At 38.2% G+C, this 25783-nt stretch overlaps 2 protein-coding genes across 5 annotated transcripts in view; one reads left to right on the forward strand and one right to left on the reverse strand.

Moving 5' to 3' along the window:
• The first annotated feature begins 1438 nt into the window (after window positions 1-1438).
• Window positions 1439-16465, forward strand: chga (chromogranin A). Of its 3 annotated transcripts, none has more exons than XM_036581936.1 (8): window positions 1439-1697; window positions 2027-2076; window positions 6286-6379; window positions 8112-8180; window positions 8955-9038; window positions 10938-11204; window positions 13587-13945; window positions 15450-16465. In XM_036581936.1, the coding sequence occupies exons 1-8, from the start codon at window positions 1652-1654 to the stop codon at window positions 15531-15533; spliced, it is 1053 nt and encodes a 350-aa protein (XP_036437829.1). In that variant the 5' UTR covers window positions 1439-1651; the 3' UTR covers window positions 15534-16465. The 3 variants fall into 3 exon arrangements, with proteins under 3 accessions (XP_036437829.1, XP_036437831.1, XP_036437830.1); XM_036581938.1 differs by having other exon boundaries at window positions 13590-13945; XM_036581937.1 differs by having other exon boundaries at window positions 10941-11204.
• An 888-nt stretch (window positions 16466-17353) lies between these two features.
• The window catches only part of itpk1a (inositol-tetrakisphosphate 1-kinase a), a 31698-nt gene continuing 23268 nt past the window's right edge, over window positions 17354-25783 (reverse strand). For both annotated transcript variants that reach the window (XM_036581934.1, XM_036581933.1), the window contains 4 exons: window positions 23554-23719; window positions 21807-21874; window positions 21472-21634; window positions 17354-18752 (listed from right to left, as the gene is read on the reverse strand). In XM_036581934.1, the coding sequence (XP_036437827.1) occupies window positions 18460-18752; window positions 21472-21634; window positions 21807-21874; window positions 23554-23719 (690 nt within the window). In that variant the 3' untranslated portion in view covers window positions 17354-18459. The remainder of the gene's footprint in view (window positions 18753-21471; window positions 21635-21806; window positions 21875-23553; window positions 23720-25783) is intronic.

Here is a 25783-nt window from a genome sequence, read left to right on the forward strand (position 1 = left end):
ACAGTTTCTCCACTAGCTGGGATGGTTTCCATCAGACAATCCCACCAGGCTTTTTTACCCACAGGCTCCCAGTTACGGAGGGCCTTTTGTGCCATTTGGGGTACCCCTAAAGTTGAGTTTCTTGTTTTAAAATGTCAGTTTACATACTGTTTAATGTTGAGTTAACTTAAAATCTCAGGTAAGCCATGAATAATTTTAAAGTAAATTTGAATTAAAATGTAAAACTTGAATATTTAAGTTTTTCTCCATGTTTTGTGTTCCTAGTAGTTTTGTTGGTTGTTTGAATTCACATTTTTACGTAACAAACAAACAAATAATAAATAAATAAATGTTGCATTGGCCAGCAAAAGTAGTGGTCTAAAAAATCTTGACACAAGAAGGCAAAAACCCACCAAACTTTTAACATAGGTTAATTGTAAAATTAGTAAGAATTTAATAATAAGAAATTAATCATTAAAAGTCCATTAATCATTAAAATTTTCACACAATGTAAAGGACAGCTGCTTAAATGATGTAGAAATAGAAGAGTGTGACAAAATTACAGTTTTTACAGTATATGTATTTTTGTTCACAGTGTAGATGTGTAAGTGTAAATTTCATTTTATTAGAGTTACAGCAGTTGTTTTGGTGTCTGAATGCAGAACCACCTAGTCCAATTCTTGAGAAAGTCACTAAATTCAAACTTAAAACAAAAAAACATGAAACTTTCGAGAAGCTTAAGGGCCCATGTCATTGAAACTGAATTGTTCACATGTTTCTATGATTTTTGAGTTTAATGCAGTAGGGTGCTGGAGTCTATCCCAGCTGTCATTGGGCGGAAGGCAGGATACACCCTGGACAGGTCAGTTTAATGCAGTATGTAAACATTATTAAAGTTTTGACATGCTTCATTCACTCCCCAGTCCATACAGTGCACATATGGAAACTGCACTGCAAAAACAGCCCTTTTTATAATTCATGGTTTTTGTGATGTTACAAAAAATAACACGTTTACATATATTTAGTGCACAGCAGTTTAGCCCCGCCCATTCATGTTGAAGTGATTATGAGCATTTTAGCTCAGTCTGCATTTTGAATGAGGCAAAATACAGGGAAACCAATCAGAACAGTGCTCATTTACATATATCAGTCTTAAAGGCACAGTAACAAAAACAGACTGTTCAAAAGAGAGGTTAGAAAACGGCAATGTGGAAATGAGGTGTGACTGTTTATGGTGCACAAAACGTCAAGAGGAAAATAAAATATAAAAATAAGGTATATGGGCCCCTTAAAGAACACTTTTCAGAAATTCATCCTGAAACATCATCTACAATCTTTGGATCTTCTGCTCGCTCGCTGAGCTGTTAGGGCTTTGTTTAGCTGAAGTAAACGGTGTGTTTTGCCTTAGTAATGATGTCACTTCCCCTCCGCGGCTTTATATAAAGCAGGTGCAGTTGCAGTGAGTTAGTAGCGGCATCAGTGCAGCAGCAGCGCTGAGCTCCTTCACTGCACTCTGCGTTTAATGAATTACCAAGAGCACAGAATGCAGCCATAAACCAGCCTTGATTTGACTTTTTACTCACCCAGAAGAGCCACAGGCTGGTCCAGCCCTCGGATACGGAGGTTTATCGCTTCAGCAGCAGATCCGCGCTTTACTCCTCTCAGCACAGCAATGATATCGCGGGGATGGGTCGTTTTCGTTGTACTGGTCAAGTGTGGTGAGTAGAGAAACACTCTGACACCAAGTTGTTTTACGTTCCGTTAGTTTTTTGACGCGATTTTACAACGAAATGTACGAAATGTCCAGTGTCCTTTTGGAATCAGCACCAAGGACAGCAGCAAGAGAGAAATCTAATGTGGAGTCAGACTGTAGTGTTTCAAATCAAATTAAAGCGGTTTATACAGCATTACAGCCTCCATTACTGTTATTTTGGCTATAGTTTTGTAGTAAAAGGCTGAATTATCGTCCTGATCAAAACCAGATTATGTTGTAGAGCCATGAGTCTGAATGGACTGAATAACCAAATCACATTTTCTACATTTCCAGTTTTCTCAGTACCGGTGTCCACTACTCACATGGATAACGAGGATGTCCAGGTAAGGTCATACACTTAAAAAAACGTTAAAGAGGAATTTCACCAATTTTTCAAAATTTCCATATAATTCAGTGGTGTTGATGTGAACAAAGTCATTCAGAGTGGTTTGATGTGCAGTGCTTCATTGTAGAGAAACATAAAGACTTAGATCTCTTTATAGTTGTGGTGATAGGAACCAGAGGTTGTGATCTCTACAACATAAATATAGCCATTTTATTTACAATCCAAAACCACCAGTGAACCAACATGTGTCTTCCGAGCTTTTATATGTAATGTTGATTAGTAAAGTAGTAATAAATCTAAAAAAAGTTATTATTGGGGACTATTTTGCCTTAAAACGCCCTGCATGTACCCATCTGCCATGAATAGATGTAAAAAAATGTTTTAGCCCAAATCCTTATCTCAAAACCATTGAAACCATGTGTCAAACATCAGGCAGCATATTTGTAAAAATTTCATCTAATATGTCTGTGATGGAGCTCTTAGAGACCATCACCACCTTCATTAACAATTCTGAAATTCTGACTCAAGTTTCTCTAGAACAGAGAAATCACTCTCAAATCACTCTCAATGACTTTATTCACATCTTAACCGTTTAATTATGCAGAAATTTTGGAAAATTGGTGGAATTCCCCTTTGATTGCAGCCACAATAACAAATGCAACTGCAAAGTCCACGTGTCTTCATTGTCTAAAAAAAAACCCCAAAGTATCTCCAAAACAGCAACTTTACAGGTAGTTGCAAACATCTTAACTTTTAATGTAAGTCATTGTAAACAGATTTATTAAGTTATTTTGGATGATTTCTATTGGTCCCTTCATCATACAATTTTCACAAAACATAAAATCTTAAGGTAGATCACTTAACAATACTGTAATTGTAAAATACTGTAAGTAGATCATCACTGTGCAGCATATACAGTATATAACTCAATCTTTTAAATTTTGAGTTGTCTAAAAGTACAGTTTGGTGTCTAGTTTCTAAGATTACACTGATTGTCATTGTATGTAAAGCATAAGTTATTGTGTATAAAGTGATTAATTATTCATACAACAGCTGGTTCTACATTTTTGAATGGTAGAGCACTTTGCTATGAAACACTTTGCCTTAACAGAGAGCTAATATCTCATCTGTACTCTGATATTCTGAGCTCTGGTATCAGAATTGGTATCAGGAGAGAAAAATTGGATCGGTGCATCTCTATATTCTGATATTACTCCATTATGTTGAATTGAAATATGTAATAGAGTTATATCACGTTCATACACCAATTTTCAAGACCTAAAGAGAAGACTGAATGTTCTGGAGAAAAACATCTATGTGGTCGCCAGGAGACAGAACTGATTTGATTTAATACTGATAACAATAACAGTGATTTATGCTTTTGACTGTAACAGTTTAATTGCTCTAGTACTGAATGTAAAATGATGGTCTTATTTTCCACATTTAAAAGTAGCTCACTCTCAGTATCAGTAGGAGATGTGATTTGGAAAGAGTGAGTCTGGCGCAGGACTCACATTCAGTGTGTCTTATTCTGGATCTGTGTGGGCTCACACTCTGTTTCTGACTGTGACTCAACGGCATGGCTTCAGTAAAGTGACAGCTGGTCTCAGGAGCGCTTCATGTTCTATCTTTCCTCAGGAGTTGCTGAAAAGAGGCCTAGAACAGAGCACAAAAATCCTCTATATTAAACTGCCAGATTGGCTTTCATTAGACTGTGATGTAGTTAACTTACTCATATCCAACAACTACATTTAGTATCTTGAGGTAAAAATATCAGAGAACTTATTCTGATTGGTCTACAGTGATGAAATTTTGTATAGTCATGTACTAGATCTAACAGAGCCCATTAGAACTGTTTGCTTCCATGAAATATCACACTTTTATTCACAGTCAAATTAGGTGCTCTCACACCTTTAAAAACAGGGAATCAAGGGTTCTTTAGAAAAGACAATGGTTTTATTTATAGTTGAATGTACAATTTTGGGAGCCTGGGTAAAATTACATACACTGTTGATTTTCTAAGTGAAAATAAGTTAACACATCCTCTACTTTAGTGCACAATTTCTATTTATTACTGAGTTGAGCATATTGGAAAAAATAAAACATATATTGTATATAAAATGTGCTGTACCTTTTTCACAGGCTACTTCTCATGTTTTATGAAGTGTGTTCTCTGTAGAGGAACTTATTTTAATTTAGAGAATCAACAAAATACCACTTTATCAGGGGTGCCAAAACCTTTGCACATGATTATTGCACTATGTCAGCTTTTTATGTGAAATAACATTGCTTGCTGTTAGAGCAACTAACGTCAGGAAAAAATCAATTCCACCTGACATAGATATTAATTCAGCTTTACATCCCATTTGGCAAATGCAGCCTTTATAAGAAAAGACATGTGTTAGGTTACATTATGTTTTATGATTTTATTTTGTTTTCCAGTTTGCTTACTTTTGGCAATAACTGTGTTGCTTAATAAATTGTATTCATGTATTCATGATACATTTACAAGTTACATTTGCAGCAAGTGAATTTTTGCATGAGAGAGAGAGTAAGAGAGAGAGATCTACCTAATATATCTGCTAAAAGCACCTTCAGCAAAACAAAAGACCTTCATGACACCAGTCCCTCCCTCATAATCCACCAGAAATAAGAATGTTTTACTCTGCACTTTAGCACTTATACTAAATTGCAAGCTGGACAGCCTGGCTTCTGCTCAGTAGATCGATTGTGCCTTTTCAGCAGTGTGGCCGTGGCATTAGCTCAAGCAGCTGGCTCGCTGTAATGAGAGAGATGTGTTTGTCATTGTGAGAACATGAAGATGCTCATAGAGGAGGAGGAGGAGGAAGAAAGGATGTGACCAGGCAGTGATGTTCAGTGAAAGGAATGTGAAAGACAGCATGGCTAGTGCAACATTGTGTAAATGATCCTGCACACAATCTGACCGTGACTTTATATAGAAGAGTTTCTTTTACTGCAATGAAAAGAGTTCAGTCTTCAGGAAAGAACACGAGAGGTATTTAAGTGTATTAAGGAATGTGTGCGACATGGATATATGGATTACATGGATTATTGGTTTGCAGTGAGTCATTAATTTGTCAGTTCATTTATTTATAATCAGCTCAATTTCATGTACACTCACACACAGTGATTAAAATGCAAAGCCAAAAATAACTATTTTGTGTACTTTCCACACTTTAAAACTATTTGCTATTACATACAGTGGCTGTGAGTGATGTCTGTCTGCCTATCTATCTATCCATCTGTCTGTCTGTCTGTCTTTCCCTTTCTCTCATTCTTTCTCCATCTTTTGCCTCATCTCTCTCTCTTCTCTCTCTCTCTCTCTCTCTCTCTCTCTCTGTCTCTCTCTCTTTCTCAGTCTCCCTCTCAGTCTCCCTCTCCCTCTTTCTCTCTCCCACTCCTTCTCCTTCTCCCTCTCTCTCTTACTCTCTCTCTCTTTCTCTCCCTCTTTCTCTCCCTCTCTCCTCTCTCTCTCTCTCTCTCTCTCTCTCTCTCTCTCTCTCTCTCTCTCTCTCTTTTTCAAGGGCTGGACCTAAATGGACCTAAAAAAACTAAATTCAGCCCTGAATTTTATTGCCAGTCCAGATTTTGACAGGTCCACCTCTGGGGTTTAAAGTACTCTTAGTGCAGTCTGTTTGGAGTTCTTCTGCAGGCTTTCTCCACACAGAGTCTGCCATCATTTTGATGTTGTGTTTGAAGGGTTTTTCTCTGAATCAAGTATAATTTTATAATATACTTAAATAAAGTAACCTTAAGAGCTCAGTTAAAGTCTAGCAATGATGAAAGTGCCTAAATGCATTTTGAGGCTGCTGTACATGTTGTTCAACTGAGTATGATTTAAATGACTGAAGACTAAAGAGTGGGAATGTCTATAACAACAGCATGATAGAAAACAGCAAACAAATTGTGGTGTTTATTTCATGTCTCTCTCGTATTCTGTAGCCATTTTTGTTTGCATTTATTTAGTTCGGTTAGAAAACAGTTCTGTCCTTTGTTTCTTGTGAGATAATGATGGACCTATATTTGAGGGGGTTTGTTCCAAATTATAGAACCACTTTCAAGATAATTTTTTGGGTGATAAACTGTGGGAGTGGTTGAGGTTGCAGTTGAGAAACTGCCTTGAACCTCATATGCTGATATGTTATGTAATTTTTCTCTATTAATTGTGCTTTCTGTCATTCGATAGGTGATGAAATGCATAGTGGAGGTTCTTGCTGATGCTCTGTCCAAACCACGCTCCATCCCAGTGTCTCAGCAATGCCTGCAAACCCTCAGGACTGGTGAGCTAAAATAGATTTGCTGTATACACCACATATTCAAAGTTTTTAGACAGCGTTTCTTCTGAAATCAAGGGTATTAATGGGAAGTGTGTTCTCCTTTGCTGCTGTAACAGTTTCTACTCTTCTGGGAAGGCTTTACACTAGATGTTGGAACATTGCTATGAGGATTTGATTGCATTCATCCACAAGAGCATTAGTGAGGTCAGGTACTGATGTTGGATGGATAGTTTTGGTTCACAAATGCTACTCCAACTCATCCCAAAGGTGTCTGATGGATGCTCCATCACTCCAGAGAACACTTCCCCCACAGCCCAGTGTTGGGGGGCTTTATACCCCTCTAGTCAACACTGGGTAGTGGTCATGGTGACCTCGGGCTCATGTGTGGCTACTCCAGTGAAGTCCCGTTCCATTGTCAGTGGAGATTATGCAAGCTCTGTTTTACATGTAAACGTCATTGTCAACAATCAACTGAATGATTTCAGTTGAGTTATTTAAAGAGGAACATCAGTGGAGAACTCCTTTAATGGTTCTTTCATGGCATGACTCCAAGAGCCCTTTTTGGTGCCTGCATTTTTAAGAGTGCAAATGCATTTGCATATTTAATATAGGCAGTATATCTAAACACATTGCTTGTGTTGTGGAGGGTGTACGCTGTTATTCATGCCGTCTCTGTGACCTTCCTAATGTAATCGATGATTGCTTATATTTCCCTCATGACTGCACACTCCTCAGAGTGTAAAGTTAATGGCTTTGAGAAATTAATGGCCTCACCACTAGAACAGTCACGAGAGCATAATGCTGAAAAGATACGGCCAGCGCTGCGCTATTCAATTACAGAATTGGCCTGTCTTACCTTGACACTGAGTGAGAAAATCAATCACTGCATTAGCAGAATGTCTATTGTTACACACACAGAGTTTACTGTGGAGGAATGAAACTCCATGGTGCGGCAGAAGATGGAGAAGAAAGGGCTTTTTTCAGAGAGAGAGAGATTTTCTGGAATGTGAGCAGCTGAGTTGGCGCACTGTAGGTCAGCGAAAATGGAAAAAAGCGATTTGAAAAAATTCAACATCAGTCTGTCTGTGAGGTGTGTGTCTGTCTGTCCATCTCATTCTCATTCGTTCTCCTTCCAGCTCTATCTACTGCCTCATCTCTCTCTGTCTCTCTCTCGCTCTCTTTCTTTCTCTCTCCGTCCCTCTCTCTCTCCCCCTTTCCTCTCTCTCTCCCCCTTTCCTCTCTCTCTCCACCCTTTCCTCTCTCTCTCCCCTTCCCTCTCTCTCTCCCCTTCCCTCTCTCTCTCTCTCCTCTCTCTCTCTCTCTCTCTCCCTCCCTCCCTCCCTGTCTTTCTCTCTTTCTTTCACTCTCTCTCCCTCCCTCCCTCCCCCCTCTCTCTCTCCCTCCCTCCCTCCCTCTCTCTCTCTCTCCCTCCCTCTCTCTTTCTTTTTCCTCTCTCTCTCCCCCCTCTTTCTCTCTTTCTTTCTTTTTCCTCTCTCTCTCTCTCTCTCTCTCTCTCTCTCTCTCTCTCTCTCTCTGGGATTCAGTGATTAATTGTACAGCTCCAGTGCAGGCAGTAAATTTCAGGGCAATTACCTTTAAGAAATTACAGCAAAGTGCTGAAATCTGCAAAGGATAGAATGGGGAGGACGATGTGAACTCGTCTCTGAGCAGCAAGAAAACAATAGAAACACTTACTCTGCTCACACAATATCTGTGTGTGTGTGTTTGTTTGCAGATGACAGGCTTGTAACTGTGCTGCGCCACCGCAACTTCCTCCAGGAGTTGCAGGACATCGCTGTGGAAGGTGACAGACTAGCATTTCAGAGATATGAGATTCCGTAATGTTTCAGTATGCTTTGACACATAATATGTTGTATCTCCTATGTGATATGACACATCTGATATATAAAATATGAAATCTCTTCTACTCTGTATATGTATAACAATTGCTTCACTGCAAAAAAAGATATCTTGGCAAGTGAAGTCATCTTGTATCTCATCAATATACTGTATGTATCTCCTATGATGAGATTTCTGTAAGAATATTATAATTCTTATTAATAAACTAAATTTTAAGAGTTGTTTTCAGTAATTTAATCTAAACAATGTGTTATTCTATTGCCAGATATTTTGTGCTTGTTTTAAGCATTATTTTTTCAAACATCTAGAAATAAGTATAACAATCTTCTAATGTTCTTATAGGAATCTCATAATAAACGGTATTGTGAATATTGCTTTGATATAAGATGTTTTTACTTGCCAGTATAGTATTTTTTGCAGTAAATTAGTTCTCAGTATCGATTTCTAATAATCTTTGGTAGTCTTCCAACATTACTCACTGTTTTTCTCAATGATCTCTCTTTTGTCTGATATAAGCATCTCTGTTTAATCTGAATGCTTAAATCATCATTTAATCATAATCATAATCAGGGAGTTTCTCCTGCCACTGAGGCCCTCAACACTGTTCATTAGGGATCTGCTTTGTGGTAATGACTTTTTAAATGAAACTGAATTGAATTGAAGCCGTATGTGGTATTTGTCTTGTTAAAGCATTCATCTAACCCTGCCTCTCTCTCAGGAGCCAATGAGAGGACTGAGAAGAGAATGAAGGACGGTGTTGATTATGTAAGCAACAACTCTGAAGACTCGGAGGCCACCACAGGTGAGGAATTTCAGCTTGTACTGGTTTCTCCTTTCGCTCCATGTGTTCATCATTTCCACATGAATAATCTATTGTTGCTGTCCAAAAAAAACCCACAAAAACCGTGTATCTGTGTTTTCTTCTGTTTTATTTTTCTACATCATTTGAACAAAGCAGCCGCTCTTAATATTGTGTTGTGAACATTTTATGATGAATAGACCAATAGAAATGCTCCAAATTTACTTGCGATGAAATCTCTTTACATTAAGTTACATTAAAGAAGAGAAGGAATTCCACTATTTTTTAATGGTTGAGATGTAAACAAAGTCATGATTCATCATTGTCCATTGTTTTTCTTTTAACAGCAGTGATATACTGTAAGTTTTATTGTTGCATGTACTGGCCAAGTTTTCTAAAAATACTGCTGTACTGCCGCCTCGTTTTTAAGCCAGGATGCTTTTATTATGATAGGAACCAGAAATCATGAGTATAGCCATTTTATTTACTCTCTCAAACGGCTAGTTAAACTACATGTTTTTGGTTTTTTGTGATGTTGATGTACTATACTGTTACTGTTTAGTACCTCAACATCACAAAAAAACAAAAAAACATGTTATCTCAAACAACTGACAAAAGCAAATAAACTGAGACAAAATTCTGGTTATCTAATATATTTTATTCATCCATATTTGAGTCAAAAGAAACTATTATCATGAAAGAGCGATCCAGACTGTAATTCTTTTAAAGACTCACAGAAAGCAGCTCAGCCTGTAACCTTGGTAACCTTGATAAGTGGTTTTTTTTTGAGTGAGCTGTTTTGTTTAGATTCACATCACTATACAGACAGAAACACAAACGCAGCACGCAGCATTCTGCCTAAGTCACGCACACAGGGACATCCACACAGCCGCATCTCTCTCAGCAGACTTCTCCTGTCCTCGAGGCTGAACCTAACACAAACAGAGATGTTGCTCGGCTTTACAATTTCCCATGAACCATTTTTGTGTGTGACTTTGCAGTCTCCTCACCGGCTAAAAATAAACTAGGCCGTGGTCAGGAAGGAAATTTGCTTGGGTCGAGATTTATCAAAAGCTTGTGTGGGTGTGTTTTAGGCCGAGGGAACAATTTAGGACAGATGGGACTTATCGAATTTTAATGTAGGATTTCACAATTTCATAATCTCATAGTTTCTCTATTTTTCTGGTTTAATTAAGTCAATACATTCGGTTCTATGGTTCCTTCTTGTGATCCGTCATTTATTTATTTAATTTTATTGTGTGTGTACGTATAATTTCCAAGCTATTTTTGTTCTGTACAAAGTAAAGAACACTTTTGCCCTCTTGTACAAAAGTACCATGTTGGACAGTGATGTACACTCATTATCCATTTAATCAGGTCTGCTTACTTTTCCTTTGCCTAATTTGTAAGCCCCCTTTACCTTTCATTTATCAGTAGTAGAGATTGCCACAGGACCACCACTAAGCAGGTTTTATTTGGGTGGTGGATCATTCTCAGCACTGCAGTACTGGGGAGGTCCTGACCATTGATGAACAGGGCGAAGGGGGGCTAACAAATTATGTAGAGAAACAGATGGATGAGAGTCTGTAATTGTAGTGCTATAAAGTGCTCTTCTAACATGGATCGTGAGTTTAAATATCATTGCAAGCTCATATTCCTGAAATTTAATAGAAAAATGCCTTAACTCTAATGTAATTTTGGAGCATTTCTGTTATTTGAAGTGTTCCCAAAATGTAAACATCAGCTGGTGTTTTCAAATAGAAATATTGTAAGTTTTTCTATTGCAGGTGCTGGAAAAGTAGTCTAAAAATGGACTCCTTTCTAAGCCAAGATGCTTTTCTATTGGTCTACAGATGAAATCATATGCACACTCACCCTTTCCTTACCTTTGCTCCATCCTAGCAGATCGGTCAATGCTGGTTGCCATGGAGAGACCAGGTGAAGAGAGAGAGGAGAAGAGAGGTGAAGAGGAGGAGCGTGATAGAGAGAACGAAGAGAGAGAGCAGAAGGCTCAGGAGCACAATGAAATCTCCAGTCAGGAGAGGAGGAATGAAGGTGAGGAGGATTCAGATGCCATGAATGAGGAGCAGGAACGCAAACGAGCTGTGATGAAGAAAGGAGCAAACAAGGATGAAGATGAGAAGCGTTCCAGCTTAGAAGAGGAGGAAGGTAAATGTGATTCAGAAAATATAGGACCCAATGCATGAAATGAAATTAAAAAAAAACTTTTTTTATCTCGTTAGTTCATGTCCCAACAATGACTCTTCTTTTCCTGTAGTCTTTTATTAAAATGTAATGACTATTGCTCGCCACTAAAACACCTTCTGAGCATTGATGTCACCAAGCACCAGCAGGTAGGGAAAGTAATATTAACCAACCCACCCTAATACCACGTTCCACTCTGAAATATAGCATGTTACAGATGAAAAATGTTATGTTAATTAGGTGTTATGATTTCTAATTCAGACTAGCTTTTAAAGCACTATACAGTCCTATAGGTGCAGTATATACCACCATGGCTCTGCAATGTCAGTGTCAGTGCTGTGCTGAGAATGGTCCACCACCCAAATATCTTGTCAGTGGTGGTCTTATGGTCCTATGGCGGTCCCTTTCCACTGATAGATGAGATAGAGGGGGACTGACTTACAGGCAGAATTTGTAAACCTGTAGTATAACATAAACCTATAAAGTGCACTGATAGTACTGAGCAAAAGTCTGAGACCCTTCATTTATTTAATTTCCAGTCAAAACAGCCATTAATAACAAATGATTCGTTTTTCAGAATTAGAAAAAATTCAGAAAATTACACAGAAGTCTCAACAACTAAATATAATATTTTTCAGTATTTAGTGTGTTCTAGGTGCTGTATATGCTAGGTGTTTATGATAAAATGACCAATGAGTGTAGATACAAGGTAGATAGAGTAAAAGTACATTACCATTGATGACATTGGCAGGACTCCTCAGCTGCCCTTAGGGAGAAGCCTTGATTAAGCTCATAGTTTCAAGAGAGCTGACAGCAGTTCAAGTGTCTTTACCCCTTCTGACCCAGGGGACTACATGAATAACATTCTGTGTGTTCTAATGATTTATCTGCTCCACCATTAGATGAATGTACAATCAATAACGACATAATCCCCATCCTCTAAAGGTCTGTGAGTGCATGTCTGAGAGAGAGAGAGAGAGAGAGAGAGAGAGAGAGCGAGAGAGAAGACTGTGTTTGTTGGACGGCACAATTCTCTGGTGCATTTGCAAAACATTACGTATCTCAGTCAGCAAGCATGAAGAACGAGGATTCCAGCTGTATATAGTCACAGTGGTGGAAAGTGATGAAGTACATGTAGATGTACTTAATTTCTGTTTAATAAAATATTTTAATGTTTTTGAGACCTTTACTTTCCCTCCATCACATTTCTGACAAGTTTTCAGAATTAAAGAAAACGTGACCCAAGAGTATTTTTCAGTTCAATTCATGAGTTCGCATGGGGAATTAAATGAAGAATTGTTAGATTGTTAAAATATCTTACAGTACCTTTACTTTTAAAAACGTTTACTTTTAAAAAGCGCTTTTAAAGCAATTACTTTTATACTTCAAGTATAAGTAAAAAGTACTTTTATACCTGCTTTAAAGCAAGTACTTTTATACTATAATAAAACTAGAATATAATATAAATAGAACACCTGGAGAGTGTGTGCTACTGTGTTTCCTATCACTACATAAGGACTTCCATGTTGCCTTCATAATTGGATGCATTGAGAGTTTCTGAGTGAGCTTGCACAATACATTAGTGTAAGTGGGCCTCATTCACCAATTTTTTCCTAAGTTTTTTTCCTAAGGTCCTAAGAAAAAGTCTACGTCAGATTCATGATGTGTTCTCAAACCATAGAATTGTTCGCACCTTTGTGCTCTTGAGTGTGTAGATTCTGTTCTTACCTAAGAACAAATCACAAATACAGAAACACTGGTGAATGTCAGTGTCTGCGTGAAACGAGTGAATGAGGTCCATTGTTCCTGCCCACTGGAATATGGTGGGCAAAAGTTACTACGCTTCAATTTTGTCTTTTGAATGATACGACACAATGGATTGCACTTAGAATGACCAAGGACATGAACTAAAAAAGTAAAAAATGTCCAGTTTGGTTTCAGATTGACTTTAAAGGAGAAGAGTAGATTTTAATCCTGACAGCTGCTTTTTTTTTACCTCAGCATTAAGGTGTTAAATATACAGCTAAGTTGAATCTAAAGGCCTGGACAGGGTGCTTTTGCACTGTCGTGTCCACTGAAATAGGGTTATTCTGTAAGGAGCTCTTGTCTAATTCAGCCTGAGAGTGGGTCAGCATGCTTTAGACTAGAGGGTCAAGCACTATCAGCCAGCTGGCAGGACGTGATCTCATTAAATGAAGTGCTGTCTTTGCTGATGCTGTTTAATAATATCAGGTCCTCTTTGAGGGAGGTGTGTGTGTAAAGAATAAAAAGGGAAGAGGGAGAGAGAGAAAGAGAGATGGATGAATCAAGAATAAAAGTGAGATATGAATGCCTTTGTCCACTCAGCAGATGAGACAGCCGGGGCAGGAGAGCATTCTGAGGTGAAGAAATCTGCGGAGGAGGAGGAGAGCCAGGAGGAGCAGGAGACTGTGGAGAAAAGGAGAGAAGGTCCAGGGCAGCTGGGGGAGGAGGAGAAAGCCAAAGCTGGAATGAAGCACTGGAGCCGCACCAGGCAACTGGCCCACAGGCGAGCCGAGATGGGCGCTTATGACCAGCAGGAGGCACCACACCACTCAAAGGAGGTTCCGGGGCAGGGCGAAGGGGAAGTGTGGAAGAGCCCTGAGGAGCAGGAGCTCCAAATGATGGCGAGGAGAGACCCAGAGGACAGGAGGGAGGAGGAGGGGAGTGCCAGCAAGAAGACGGAGGTAATGCTTTATACAGCTTCTCCTGGGAGGGTTGCTAACGCCGGCACCGCTGAACAGGCGCTGATGTCAGCAGTCTCAAATTCATCACCTGTTCCTAATTAGTTGTGTTTATTCAGCAGCCTGGGTCTGAGTAATGACCAGCATCAGTGTGATACGAAAACCTATTTTTTTGCGTTCAAAATTCAATACCTTTGTGAACATTTCATGAAAAATGGACCAACAGAAATTTTGAAAAGCAAACTCTTTTTGTAAGTTACATTAAAGGGGAAGTCCACTGATTTTCCAAAATTCCTGCATAATTAAATAGTTAAGATGTAAACAAAGCCATTCAGACTTCAATCAAGTGCTCTATTTGATGTGAAATGCTCTATTGTAGAAAACTCACCAAGTCAGAATTGTTCACAGTGGAGGTGATAGAAACCTGACATCTGAAGAATTTAATGCATCTAAAAGCTACATAACAGAAGATTATTACATGTAATGGTCACAGATATCCTGCCTGATGCCTGAGACATTGTTTTATGATAGTTTTGAGAGAAGATTTTGGCTTAAAATGTATTTCTATGGCAGAAAGGTGCATATAGAATGTAGTAAGGCAGAATGATCTTATTTCTTCCATTATTATGTTCCACTATATCACTATACCACTATCAACATCAACATCACATATGATAACTCAGAGGATACGTGTCGGTTCACTGGAGGTTTTGGACAGTAAATAAAATGGCTGTGTCTGTGTTGTAGACATAACGACCTTTGGTTCCTATCACCACCACTGTAAAGAAAAACAAGTCAGTAAGTTCATCTACAATGAACAATTATACATCAAACCACTCTGAATAACTATATTTACATCTCAATGGCTGGCGTCAATAAATGAGTATAAATATACTATGTAAACATTGTTAAAGCTTCAAAAGGTTCACACCCAGTCTATATTTGGAAACTAAGCTCAAAATCAGCCCATTTTGATCTTAGATTTTTTTGTGATGTCACAACCATGACCACATTTACATATAATCACTCATTCAGTCTTGAGAAGTGATAAGAAGTGCTGTTACTGCAGACACTCTGTAGAGTTACGGGAGCAGAGCTTGCGGGAAATGTATCGTTGCAGCCTTCCAAGGGATCCAGACATCTGAAAGAAGTTTATTTTTTCTCTTGAGAACTTTAGTGTGAATTGAACATTTTGTTCTGAACACTAAATGATGCACAATACAGAGCAGCCGCTCAGAGCAAGAGGAAATTTACATGTATCAGTCTTAAAGGCACAGTAACAAAAACAGAGGCTTGAAAATGTCCATGTAACATTGGATTATGATTGATTTTGGTACATAAAACCATACAAACATAAGTGAACTTAAGGGAATTAAAGACATAGAATGTGGCTTTTTTATTTTTCATCTTTCTCCTGTTTAGAAGATACAACACCTAAGCATGATGAATAAAATAGCATTCTGAAAGGGCTCTCATTGTCCTCTCCTTTCTTTCTCATCTCTTGTAGGATGCTGAGATCGAGAGTTTGGCTGCCATAGAGTCTGAGCTGGAGAACGTGGCTCAGAAACTGCATGAGTTGCGCCGCGGCTGAACTAAAGCAAGCTTTTCCTTACTCACCTCACCGTTCTCCCTCTGGCTCCCCTTCAGGAAGGGGCGCGTGCTCCGTCCAGATGAAGCTTTCTTCCCTTTAGCTTAGCCACAGCATTGCAGATACTTTCCACTTTGGCTTTCACTCCTTTTCCCTTATGCTCCAGAAACACAATGCTGCATAGTGCAACTGTTACAACAAAAGGATGTGAGCCAACTCCCACTTTCTACCCAGCACAGCCCCCTGCTTCAGCTTTACGCCAGTATCTTGCTTGCTTATTGAAGAAACGTGGGCACCATGTAAAACTAACGCAAAGAAAATGCTAGAAAAATAAGTGCTAACATAAAAGGATTGAATTTATATACAGAAAAGTACATATTCTTTTTAAAGGTACTGCACCTGATTGATCCTCATGCAATAACATTTTTATCGAATATGGTGACTTGATTGTAATTAAATACAATGTGGGATTTATTTAAGAAAACCAATAAATATGAGAGTTATCTGTAGTATGGAATTGTGCAAGCAATCACTTCTGTGCTGTGTGATGGGCTGTGGGTATGAATCTATGCAAACCAGAGGTTATCCATATGACCTCAAAATGAAAGACAGAATGAAGTCACAGCCCAACACTGCAAAATATAGCCATAAGACTGAGGTCATTAAATTTTAGTATTTATTCTCTGGAATCCCTGTTTCATCATTTACAAGGGACATAAAATGCTGATAGTGCGTGACTTGTTTTCCTGTCCTTTAAAATGTGCCAAAAACAACATATACACAAATACATACAGTGTGTACAGTATGTACAAGCATAGCAACAGAGTTGAAAGGCACAGAGAAGTCCAACATACAAATTCAATTATACAACACTGTAAAACTGTCAATGGAAATGTATCATTGTGGTCTTTACACATTAAAAAAACCCAAAAGACTGATGTGGCCAGTGAGTTATGTATTCCTCCTTTGCCACATAGAATATTCCACTTAATCACACTTTCCTACAGTATGTGGAAGACCCTTAAAGGAAAACTCCACTTTTTCCAACTCTATCTCTATCTGCTGCACCTCTGTTGTTCTGTCTGTATTTCCACAGACGATCATTTCAGAATGTTTCTCTGCACTTAACGACAGACGAACTGTTGACATTTATAATAGCTGAAGCACCTGCCCACTGGCTTCTGTGAGACAACAGCTTTCCTACGTACGAGGAAAGTAATGTCCATAGACTTGTAAAGGTGCATAATCATTCTATAGTCAGGTCATGCCCATATTAGGAACTCCAGGCCTAGGCTGATTTCACTATGGGGAGCAGCATTTGTGAAAATCGCTGCTATCTTGCCTTATGGTAATCAAAAATGTTCTAAACCTGATACGTTTTTCTGTATGTACATTTTTCCTCTTAATGTCACTGAATCTTCTGAAGTATGAGGTAATTATGGAGCCAAAATATGACTAATGCTACGTCGACGCTAACAATGCTGCACATTAAACTGATATTATAAAACGGGCAACCTCACCAAAATGCCCGACACAAACTAGTAAGCTTTATTAAATGTGGTATTTAAGTTCCTTTAGCAATAGTAGCCTACAGTCTGAGTAGCTAATGTTGTTTATTGGTGTTGAAGTTTACTATTCAACTTACTTCCGTGCAATGCCGTGTCAGTGTGCAGGAGTGGTAGCTTGCCTTTAGCATGTACAGGCATGCAAAAGTTCATACACTCCTGTACAATTCTATTTATTTGCTGAGTTTCACATATGGTGGAAAAAATAAATGATAACACATAAAATGTGCCATAACTTTTGCACAGGCCACATTGTATTTTTTTTCCAAATATATTAAATTCAGCGAATAAACAGTAATTGTGCATAAAACAAAACAAAAAACATGTCATTTGATCAGGGGTGCTTTTGCATACGACTGACCAGGGACTGACCTGATCCAGGTAGATTCTGGGGAAAAATGCATCTAGGACAAAATGTATTAAACGTATTATCTGGTTTGGAACTTTTTTGTCTGTGATAGTGTCAATTTTCAAAAACATGATTGATTTTTCCCTTAGCGAAGTTCACTTAGACCCAGACTTTCTAATATGGGCATGATGCCATCTACAAAATGATACACAACTTCAGAAGTCTATGGTAACTGACTATCGAATAAACATAGCAGACAGAGATGAGGTGGAAAAATGCTGAAGTATTAATTTATGCAGTGGTTCTCAAACCGACAGTCCCTGAGGTCCAGTTTGAGAACCACTGCTAAGGTAGTCTTGAGAGTTTTACCTCATATCAAGCACCCAACTGTTGCTCCTTTCACAATGTGTAAGTCCTCATGCACAGTATAGAGCAAATGTTTGACATCAAAATATACTCCATCGCCTACACATTCTGTGTTGTGTCTCACTTTGCATGGCTGTTTATTGCTGTGCAGGTGCAGGAATGCTGGGAGTTGTAGGCAATAAACAGCCTCAAAATTCATAAACACCTAAAATGCTCTTTTCATTTTGCAAGAAAGAAAAAAGAGCAAAAGTCTGAGTGCTCCTTGTGCCGTTATATTTCACCTGCCACCAGCAGGATCATGTAGTTTTGTCATGTGGTTACTTAGCGGTACATTACACGTCCCCTTACTTTCCTCATAATCACCAGTGTAGAAATGCTTTACCACTCATCCCTAAGGCACTTTATCATACAGAACGTCCAGTGCAAAATGCATTAAAACAGACCAAACTAAATCACATCGATACCTAAGATGCTGATTGCACCTTTTCAAACTTAGAACAACAACAATGAAAAAAATCAGTACATCTTTGGTCATTATCTATGCATTACTGATCATATATTGGCACAAGACCCGCTCAGCTTGGAGAAGGGTGTGATTGATTCGTTAGGAGTGATTAAATAGGCTAATTTACTGGAGCGGAGCATAGGGTCACTGTGAAGAAGCCTCAGCCGCTAGCGTGGCCCTGCAGTGTTGCTGGTAGTTCTTGGTTAGGTCAGCATTGCAGCAGCTCAGACCCTGGTGGGAGCCTTTCTTCATCCCCTCGCTGTCTATCACCCAGCAGCCTACCTCATTTGCCAGCATGCCACAGGGCACTCCACAGACTGCAGGCAAGCTCTGGGACACTCCATTCGCTCTCAGGGGTCCGGCAGGTACAGGGCCTTGCAGGACACTGGTGAGGTGAGTCAGCAGGTTATCGAAGAATTCTGGAACTCCCTCGTAACCTAGTCGACAAGGCCATATATACACTTCAGTTGCTCACTCACATTACCATATAAGTAATATTAATATGAGTATTAGTTTCATAGTAGTCACTGAACAATAATAATAATAAGGACCCATATCATGGAAAACTGAGGTGATTCTTTGAAATAAAAGGTTTTATCATTGTTTATTCGATTTAGAATAATAATAACACATTAATAATAATTTCCCCAAATGTGCCAGTTTAGCCAATTTGGCTTATTTTGTGCAAATGAGCAAAAAGACAGAATTACCTAAAATATGAATGATATGTACAGCAATACAAGACAACATATAAAATAAAGTGCAACGCCAGCTGCTGAAACGATTTACATGATGACATTCTTGATTGTTCTTTAGCCATTATTTTAAATCAGCTGAAAAAGAACCAAATGTGGTGCAATCTCTTATTTGTATTGGCAGCTCATTCCAAATATGAGCTGCCTTTACCGAAAAAGCGGATTGTCTAAAGGACGTTTTCCTCATACATTTCACAACATCTCACTGATCTAGTGGACCTATTTTCAGTTGTTTTCTGCTTAATGTAAGCAAACAATGCAGCATCTTAAACAGAAGACAAGCATCTAGAAATTTAAGTTACCCCAGCTTAATAGGTTGCTATTTTTATACAGCTGTAATGGTGGTAACTATTGGACTCCCTACTATTGCTGTTCCCTACAAACTGGGCAAACCATTTATGTAAAGAAGGAAAAAAGTGGCCCCAAAACTGATTTCTGAGGTACACCAACATCACAGCTAATAGCTGGTGACAGTTCTCTATTCACCTTCACTATTTGGATCCTACCTTCCAGATAGAATTTGTTGATGTATAATATATAATACGTTCCAAAATTTAGCATGCGCTCCCTAAACCACATATGGAAACTAAGCTGCAAAAACAAACTATTTTGAATTCATCATGGTTGTGACATCACAAAGACTGCCTTCCAAAGAATCCAGACATCTGAAAGGAGTAGCTGTGTGGCTTTTCTCCCCGATATCCCAGAGGATTTCAGGACGAACTTAACAGTTAGTTCCATGCATATCAGTGCGGACTGCTTTTTGAATGAGGCACAATACAGAGCAATTGTTCAGTCAATTAGAATAGAGGGCATATATCAGTCTTAAAGGCACAGTAATAGGCTGTTTCATTCTGAAGGATAAAAAGATGTTGTAAAATGGTGATGTAAAATCAATTGCAAAATTTTTTGGTACTTAAACCCACAAAAAACATTATAAGCAGACTTCAGGGTAAAAAATACAAGAAAAATATAAAATATGGATTAATTGCTGAATTACTGAACCATAAGTCTACATTTTAAGGGAATATACTGAGATAAAGTTAGTGTCATGACGTCATCGTCAAGAAATGGATCTTCAATACAACAATAGACACAATAAAGATGAGTGAGAGCAAATATGATGTGTCTCCTGTGTTATCATGGGACCTGCTGGTTACTCCACTGAGACACTCTCATGCCTTTCTGCATACACATCATCTCCATAGCAACAAGGGAGAAGGCGGTCTGATGGCTTTTGAGTATGTAACACGAGGTGACAAACACAGCTGTGCTGTGCGTGTAGCTACAGGAGCTGAATCTGAATATTTTCCCTGAAGATAATGTTATGCTTCCCTCTGAAATGAACTGAATGTTCTCGCAGAGGGAACTGCAGACCTGTTCACTCCTATTACAGGAAGTCCTGCATTTAAGACAGAACGTCTAACACTTCAAGATAAAGAATATGCATGCAAACATGAAAGAAAGGTGGACATTTTCTAAATATAACACCAAAAAAACTCTGAATATATAGTGTAAGTTTTTTCTGATATTATTATGTCATACAAAACTACCCCCCCTGACTCTATACTGACACCATGTGGTTTAGAGGCAGAATTGCAACTGGATTGTTAAGAGTAATACACTCCACTACAGGAGAATTACAGGAGACTATCAAATGTTTGGGGACACCGAGCTTTTCAAAATGTTTTTAATACAAATAAGCATGCTTTCTTTGTGTGTTTGCAATAGCCTAACATGTTAAAGATGAACCAGGTGTATTCTTAAGTAAAACAATATGGTATGTAAATATTTGTGATTTTTAACAGTTATCTCCTTGTTGTGATGCACTCATCAACACTCATTTCTGTCAAGTGTTTAAACCACCTTCAATATGTGCTCTTCACAATAGTTTAGAAAAGAAATCTATCAAATGCTTGTTTATGGAAAAAGCTGTGCTGCAAAATATGCCTAAAGTATTAATAAATAGTTGATTTATGGAACACCTTTGCAGGGATTTTTTTTACTTAAGCGAAAAGTAACAGAAAAAAAAATATTTCTAAAAAGGCAAGATGTCCTGAAAAAATTTTAAAACACATATTAAAGAAAGGGTCACTTTTCCCTCTGTCACTAATGCAACAGTGTTTTGTGTTGCTTTTTTGTCCTAAAAAGAGATTTTTGAAATTAAACTATCAATTTGCAACAAAGCAACAATCCACAAGTGGCTGTACATTACAGTGGTTTTATCAGGGGTAAGTGTGTTATTAGGTACAACACGAAGCGGAGTAAAACTCCCTAACCCCTGATAAAATCACTGCAACACGTAACCTCAAGTGACTTATTGCTTTTCTAAAATGGTGGACAACATAAATATGATAAAATACACAATTTATATATTGTATCCTAAAGAAATACAACTTACCTGGAAATGCATTGATATCAATTACAGCATGCTGGCCTGTTTGGTTGTTGATGATGATATCGATCCCAAACAGAGACACACCAAGTGTCTGTCTCAAACTCCTGGAAATCTTCTGAATGACGTCATCATTTGGCGTCCTGCACTGTCCCTCCAAGTTGTCTCTCTAATGAATGCAAACCAACAAAGACAGGTCAAATGGATCTGAAACTGTGGGGAACACTTGTGCACCTCATAATGCACACTTTGTATTAGCAATAAGAACATGTCTATCAGGATGGTCATTAAGACAAATGATAGAAAAAGCAGATTACAACAGACAATAACAGGAGACTTACAGAGGTCAAGTCTGATGAAGACTCAGGCTTGGACACATGATGGCTGTTGAAGGATATGGCTCTTTGGTCTGAATGAGGGAATAAAAAGAAGTTATTAATAGGAATTTTATAGCAGTCTAAATAACACTTATAATACCATATATTCAAAATACTGTGTTTTATCAGTACATTCATTTGCTGATTCATTCATTTACAGACCATCAATAAGACATTTATTTCCAAAAGCATTATTCATTCCATTATAACGTTATTGCCACTAATTTATGTCACCAATGTTATAAAAGACATACCATGCTGCATACGATCATTCTTGTACTGCTAATACTGTGTGTCACAATTTGTTATAAATACAATTTGTATTGTCATTGTATTACCATGATGTCTACCATTAGGCAGCAGAACATTTAACTGGCCAGTGGGGGGCACAACTGACCAAACTATTCTGGCATTTAAACAGATCAGTTGCGTGCCTTACTACATGCTGTGTGTAACACAAAACAAACCGTTTCCCTTTACTCTAAGCCAAGAGTCCGGGTCTAAATATTAGCACTAACATGAGCTGACAGTGGGGAAGAGAAATTAACAGGTTTACAGATAAGTAAGAGGCTATTAGCATCGAGTGGAGTAGTTCAAAAGAGCCATTAGTGCCAATCTCACTTTGCCCATGATTTCAGGTTACTTTAAACAAAGGAGTACTTCATAAACAACTTCAGATAAAGTATCTTTATAAGGAGATGTACATGTTCCTAGACGACTTTAGATGCTAAAACTAGCCAAATGAGACTAAGTCCTCTTAAATCTTGTCTAAATGCATACATGCCACCCAATGAAATGCTTTTACTGGGGTTGTTAGTGCCCAGTGATCCATTCGTACTGCACGCACATGCTTTGAAATGCATGTCACTATTGAGGGAGACCCTCTATGTTATTTCTTTTGGCCTCTATAGCACTGAATGGTGAACTATATGATTACAGTAAAGATTCAGCCATCTAAAGCATGGATGACATTCAAATGCCATATTGTTTACTTTTTTATACTGCAGTTCTACAATGAATCAGGTAGTAACACTTTAATTCAAATCCTGTGATATTAATGGAGGAGTTGTTGAGCCTGTTTCTTTATCTTTTAGCCTGTTAGCTAGCTGATCAGCCTAGTTCTAGTTAAGAAAATAGACTGTCAGCTGCCCAGTTTAAATAAAACAGGGCACTTACTTTATCAGTACACTCGGTGGTCCATGCCAGCAGGATTACAGTTAAAGATTATTCCATTAATAGCACAAGTGACTTGGCACTGTACTGAGAAATTAATTGCCAAGTCAGTCATAGATGTACATTCATAGTGTTATGCATAAATTTATATGCAGTTCAGCCAATAAAATTTTAGAATCTGAACTATCTAATTCACATCAAGTATTTAGGCTCTGAACGTGGCTCAGCCAATCAGATGCAAGTCAATTTATTAGTTTTAACAAGCATTTTGCTCTGAACATGGCTAACAAGTATTTTACAAAGGCTCTGACTGTAGCTCAGACAACTTGACTTTAAAACCAGGTATATCCATTCTATAAATAGTATTTTACAATTGAATTTAAATGTGGTCAAGACAATCAGATCACAGCTACTTTAGAACAGCTTCGATAGTGGCTAAGCCAATCAGATTTATTTATCAGGGCCCAGAAAGCTGTGGAGTGCTGCTATGATTTATAAGAGTAATGCATTCTTGTTTGTGACCAGTGGGCGGACTGACCTGTGGGTCCAGAGGGGAAGTTCTTAATGGAGGGCCGCTCTACCACACTGTAGGCCTCTCCCACTACAAAGACCTTGTAAAGCACAGCATTGTGGTTGATGAAACTCTGGAGGACACACGGAGGCCTGATGTCCTTTAGGTCCTCCTCACTGAAGATGATGGCCATCTACAGGGCAAAGACCCACAGTAACACATCCAGCTACATGAGCTAAGACACATCCTCAGGTTGCACATTAACTAAGCAAAAGATTACAGCTACAGATTAAGAATTCAACATGGAGGTGTACTCATATGAAAAGAATGTCCTACAGACGTGGGATTGAGTTGTATATTTTCTAAGGTGTGGTGAAGCCTCTTTCCACATCACTGAGATAACTGACCTGTCCATAGATCTTTAAGCTAAAGCTTTTCAGGAGAGACCAATAAGAATTCAGTTCTGCTTTATGAGCCCTGTAAAATTTCTGTGTACACAGTCATAAAAACTCACCTACACAATCATTCCATCAGAGAAGAGTAACACATTAATCTTGTACATCTAACAGTGTCAACACTGGGAGGCAACGCCTTTAAGAGGGACGACTGCATGGATTGATTCATTATGGCACAGGACAGCTTAAAGGGTTTGACTGTTAGTAAAGATCTGACATACGATATTTATCATCTATGTACATTGTCTGTCAAAAGTTCGAGTACACCTTGCCCTCTTTGAAATGTACATTTTCTCACTGTCAATGTTCAACTGATCTATCTATGCTCCGCCCACAAATGTGATCTTTCACTGCTGGACAAGCTGAACAGAATGTTGACGAAAATTACATTCAATCTAACGAAAAGCTGTAGCACTCAAACTGTACATTTAGAACACATTTTTAATTTCAAATTAGTTTCATTTCGTATGACTATAAAACTATATTTGCATGTTAAATTTGATCTATTTATTCTGTACATAAAGCTCTATATGTAAGTTCTTTAGTGACTGATGTACCCCTGGGTCTCCCTTGTAAACTATATATCCAATCAAAGGTGGGTAGTAATATGCTACATTTACTCCATTACATTTACTTAAAACTACACTATTTAAGGCTTGCAGATTGTGAGACTCTTTAGTGGAAATGTTTTGTAACATTGGTTGTGCTTTGGACCCCATTCCCGAGCGGATTTATATGATAATTGCGAGCAAACTGAAAAAGTATTCTAAGAAAGCAGGCATATGTGCTTATATACTGACTATCTTTCTATGCCGCGAAATGTGTCTCAGCCAGTCAGATCTTAAAACCAGAACTAGTCATTTCCTAACAAGCATTTTGGTTCTGAACATGGCTCAGCCAATCAGAATTTAGAACACCTTACCCATTGTAAAATCACAGTAACGCAATTCCAACTGTGGACAACTTTAATATGCTAAAATACAGCAAGTTGTTATTAATCAAGATAAAAATAAAAATATTTCACCAAGATATGAAGTTTGTTTAGAGTATGTTATTGTTGTCACGGACAGCTGAAAGAAAACAAGAACGTTCGGTCACCCATCTTTGTATACTGCAGTCATTTCATTAACTTTTTATCTTTTTGTTATACAATAATTAGCCTAATAAAATATATGAGTGATTCATGCAAATACCTTCACTTCCATTCTTTCTATATTCCACATTAGCCTCAAGCTACGTCCCTTTTCATATGCTAAGGCTGAATCTCAAACGGCTCCCTGCTCCCTCTATAACGCATGACATAGGAATTAGCATAACCATCCAAACCGTGCATGATATGTTTAACATATATTAATTTAAGTTTGGGGGATTTGGAGACCTTTTTGGTGGAGGCATTTTGTAACATGGGTTGTGCTTCAGACCCGTTCACTGAGCAGATGAATCTGGTAATTGCGAGCACAATGAAAGAGTATTCAAAGAGAATTTGGTGAAGGACATGTTGACCAAGGATGTAAGTGAATTATCTACTATTGTCATTGTATCTTCATTAGAATAATGTTGATTTTGCATTTGAGACCTACACATCAAGCTGGACATTCTATCTGAGCCTGTGCAAGTGATGTTAATATGTAAAGACGAATGACATCCAAAGAACTCCCGCTAAAAAACCCAACGAGTTTTAAATTCTTATTTCTGATTTTATAGGACAACTCGCAGCAGCGGTTGCTAACCATATAATACCGTGTTTTTCCCTGATTCTGTGCTACTTCTTTCAACAAATCTTACGTAGTGCAACTTTTTTA

The sequence above is a fragment of the Colossoma macropomum genome, unplaced genomic scaffold (assembly GCF_904425465.1).
Source record: "Colossoma macropomum unplaced genomic scaffold, Colossoma_macropomum, whole genome shotgun sequence".
Lineage (NCBI taxonomy): Eukaryota > Metazoa > Chordata > Actinopteri > Characiformes > Serrasalmidae > Colossoma > Colossoma macropomum.

Coding starts and splice junctions, on each gene's coding strand:
- chga (XM_036581936.1), top strand. CDS start 1,652: ATGATATCGCGGGGATGGGTCGTTTTCGTTGTACTGGTCAAGTGTG. Junction 1,698..2,026: donor CGTTGTACTGGTCAAGTGTG/GTGAGTAGAGAA, acceptor CTACATTTCCAG/TTTTCTCAGTACCGGTGTCC. Junction 9,039..10,937: donor AGACTCGGAGGCCACCACAG/GTGAGGAATTTC, acceptor GCTCCATCCTAG/CAGATCGGTCAATGCTGGTT.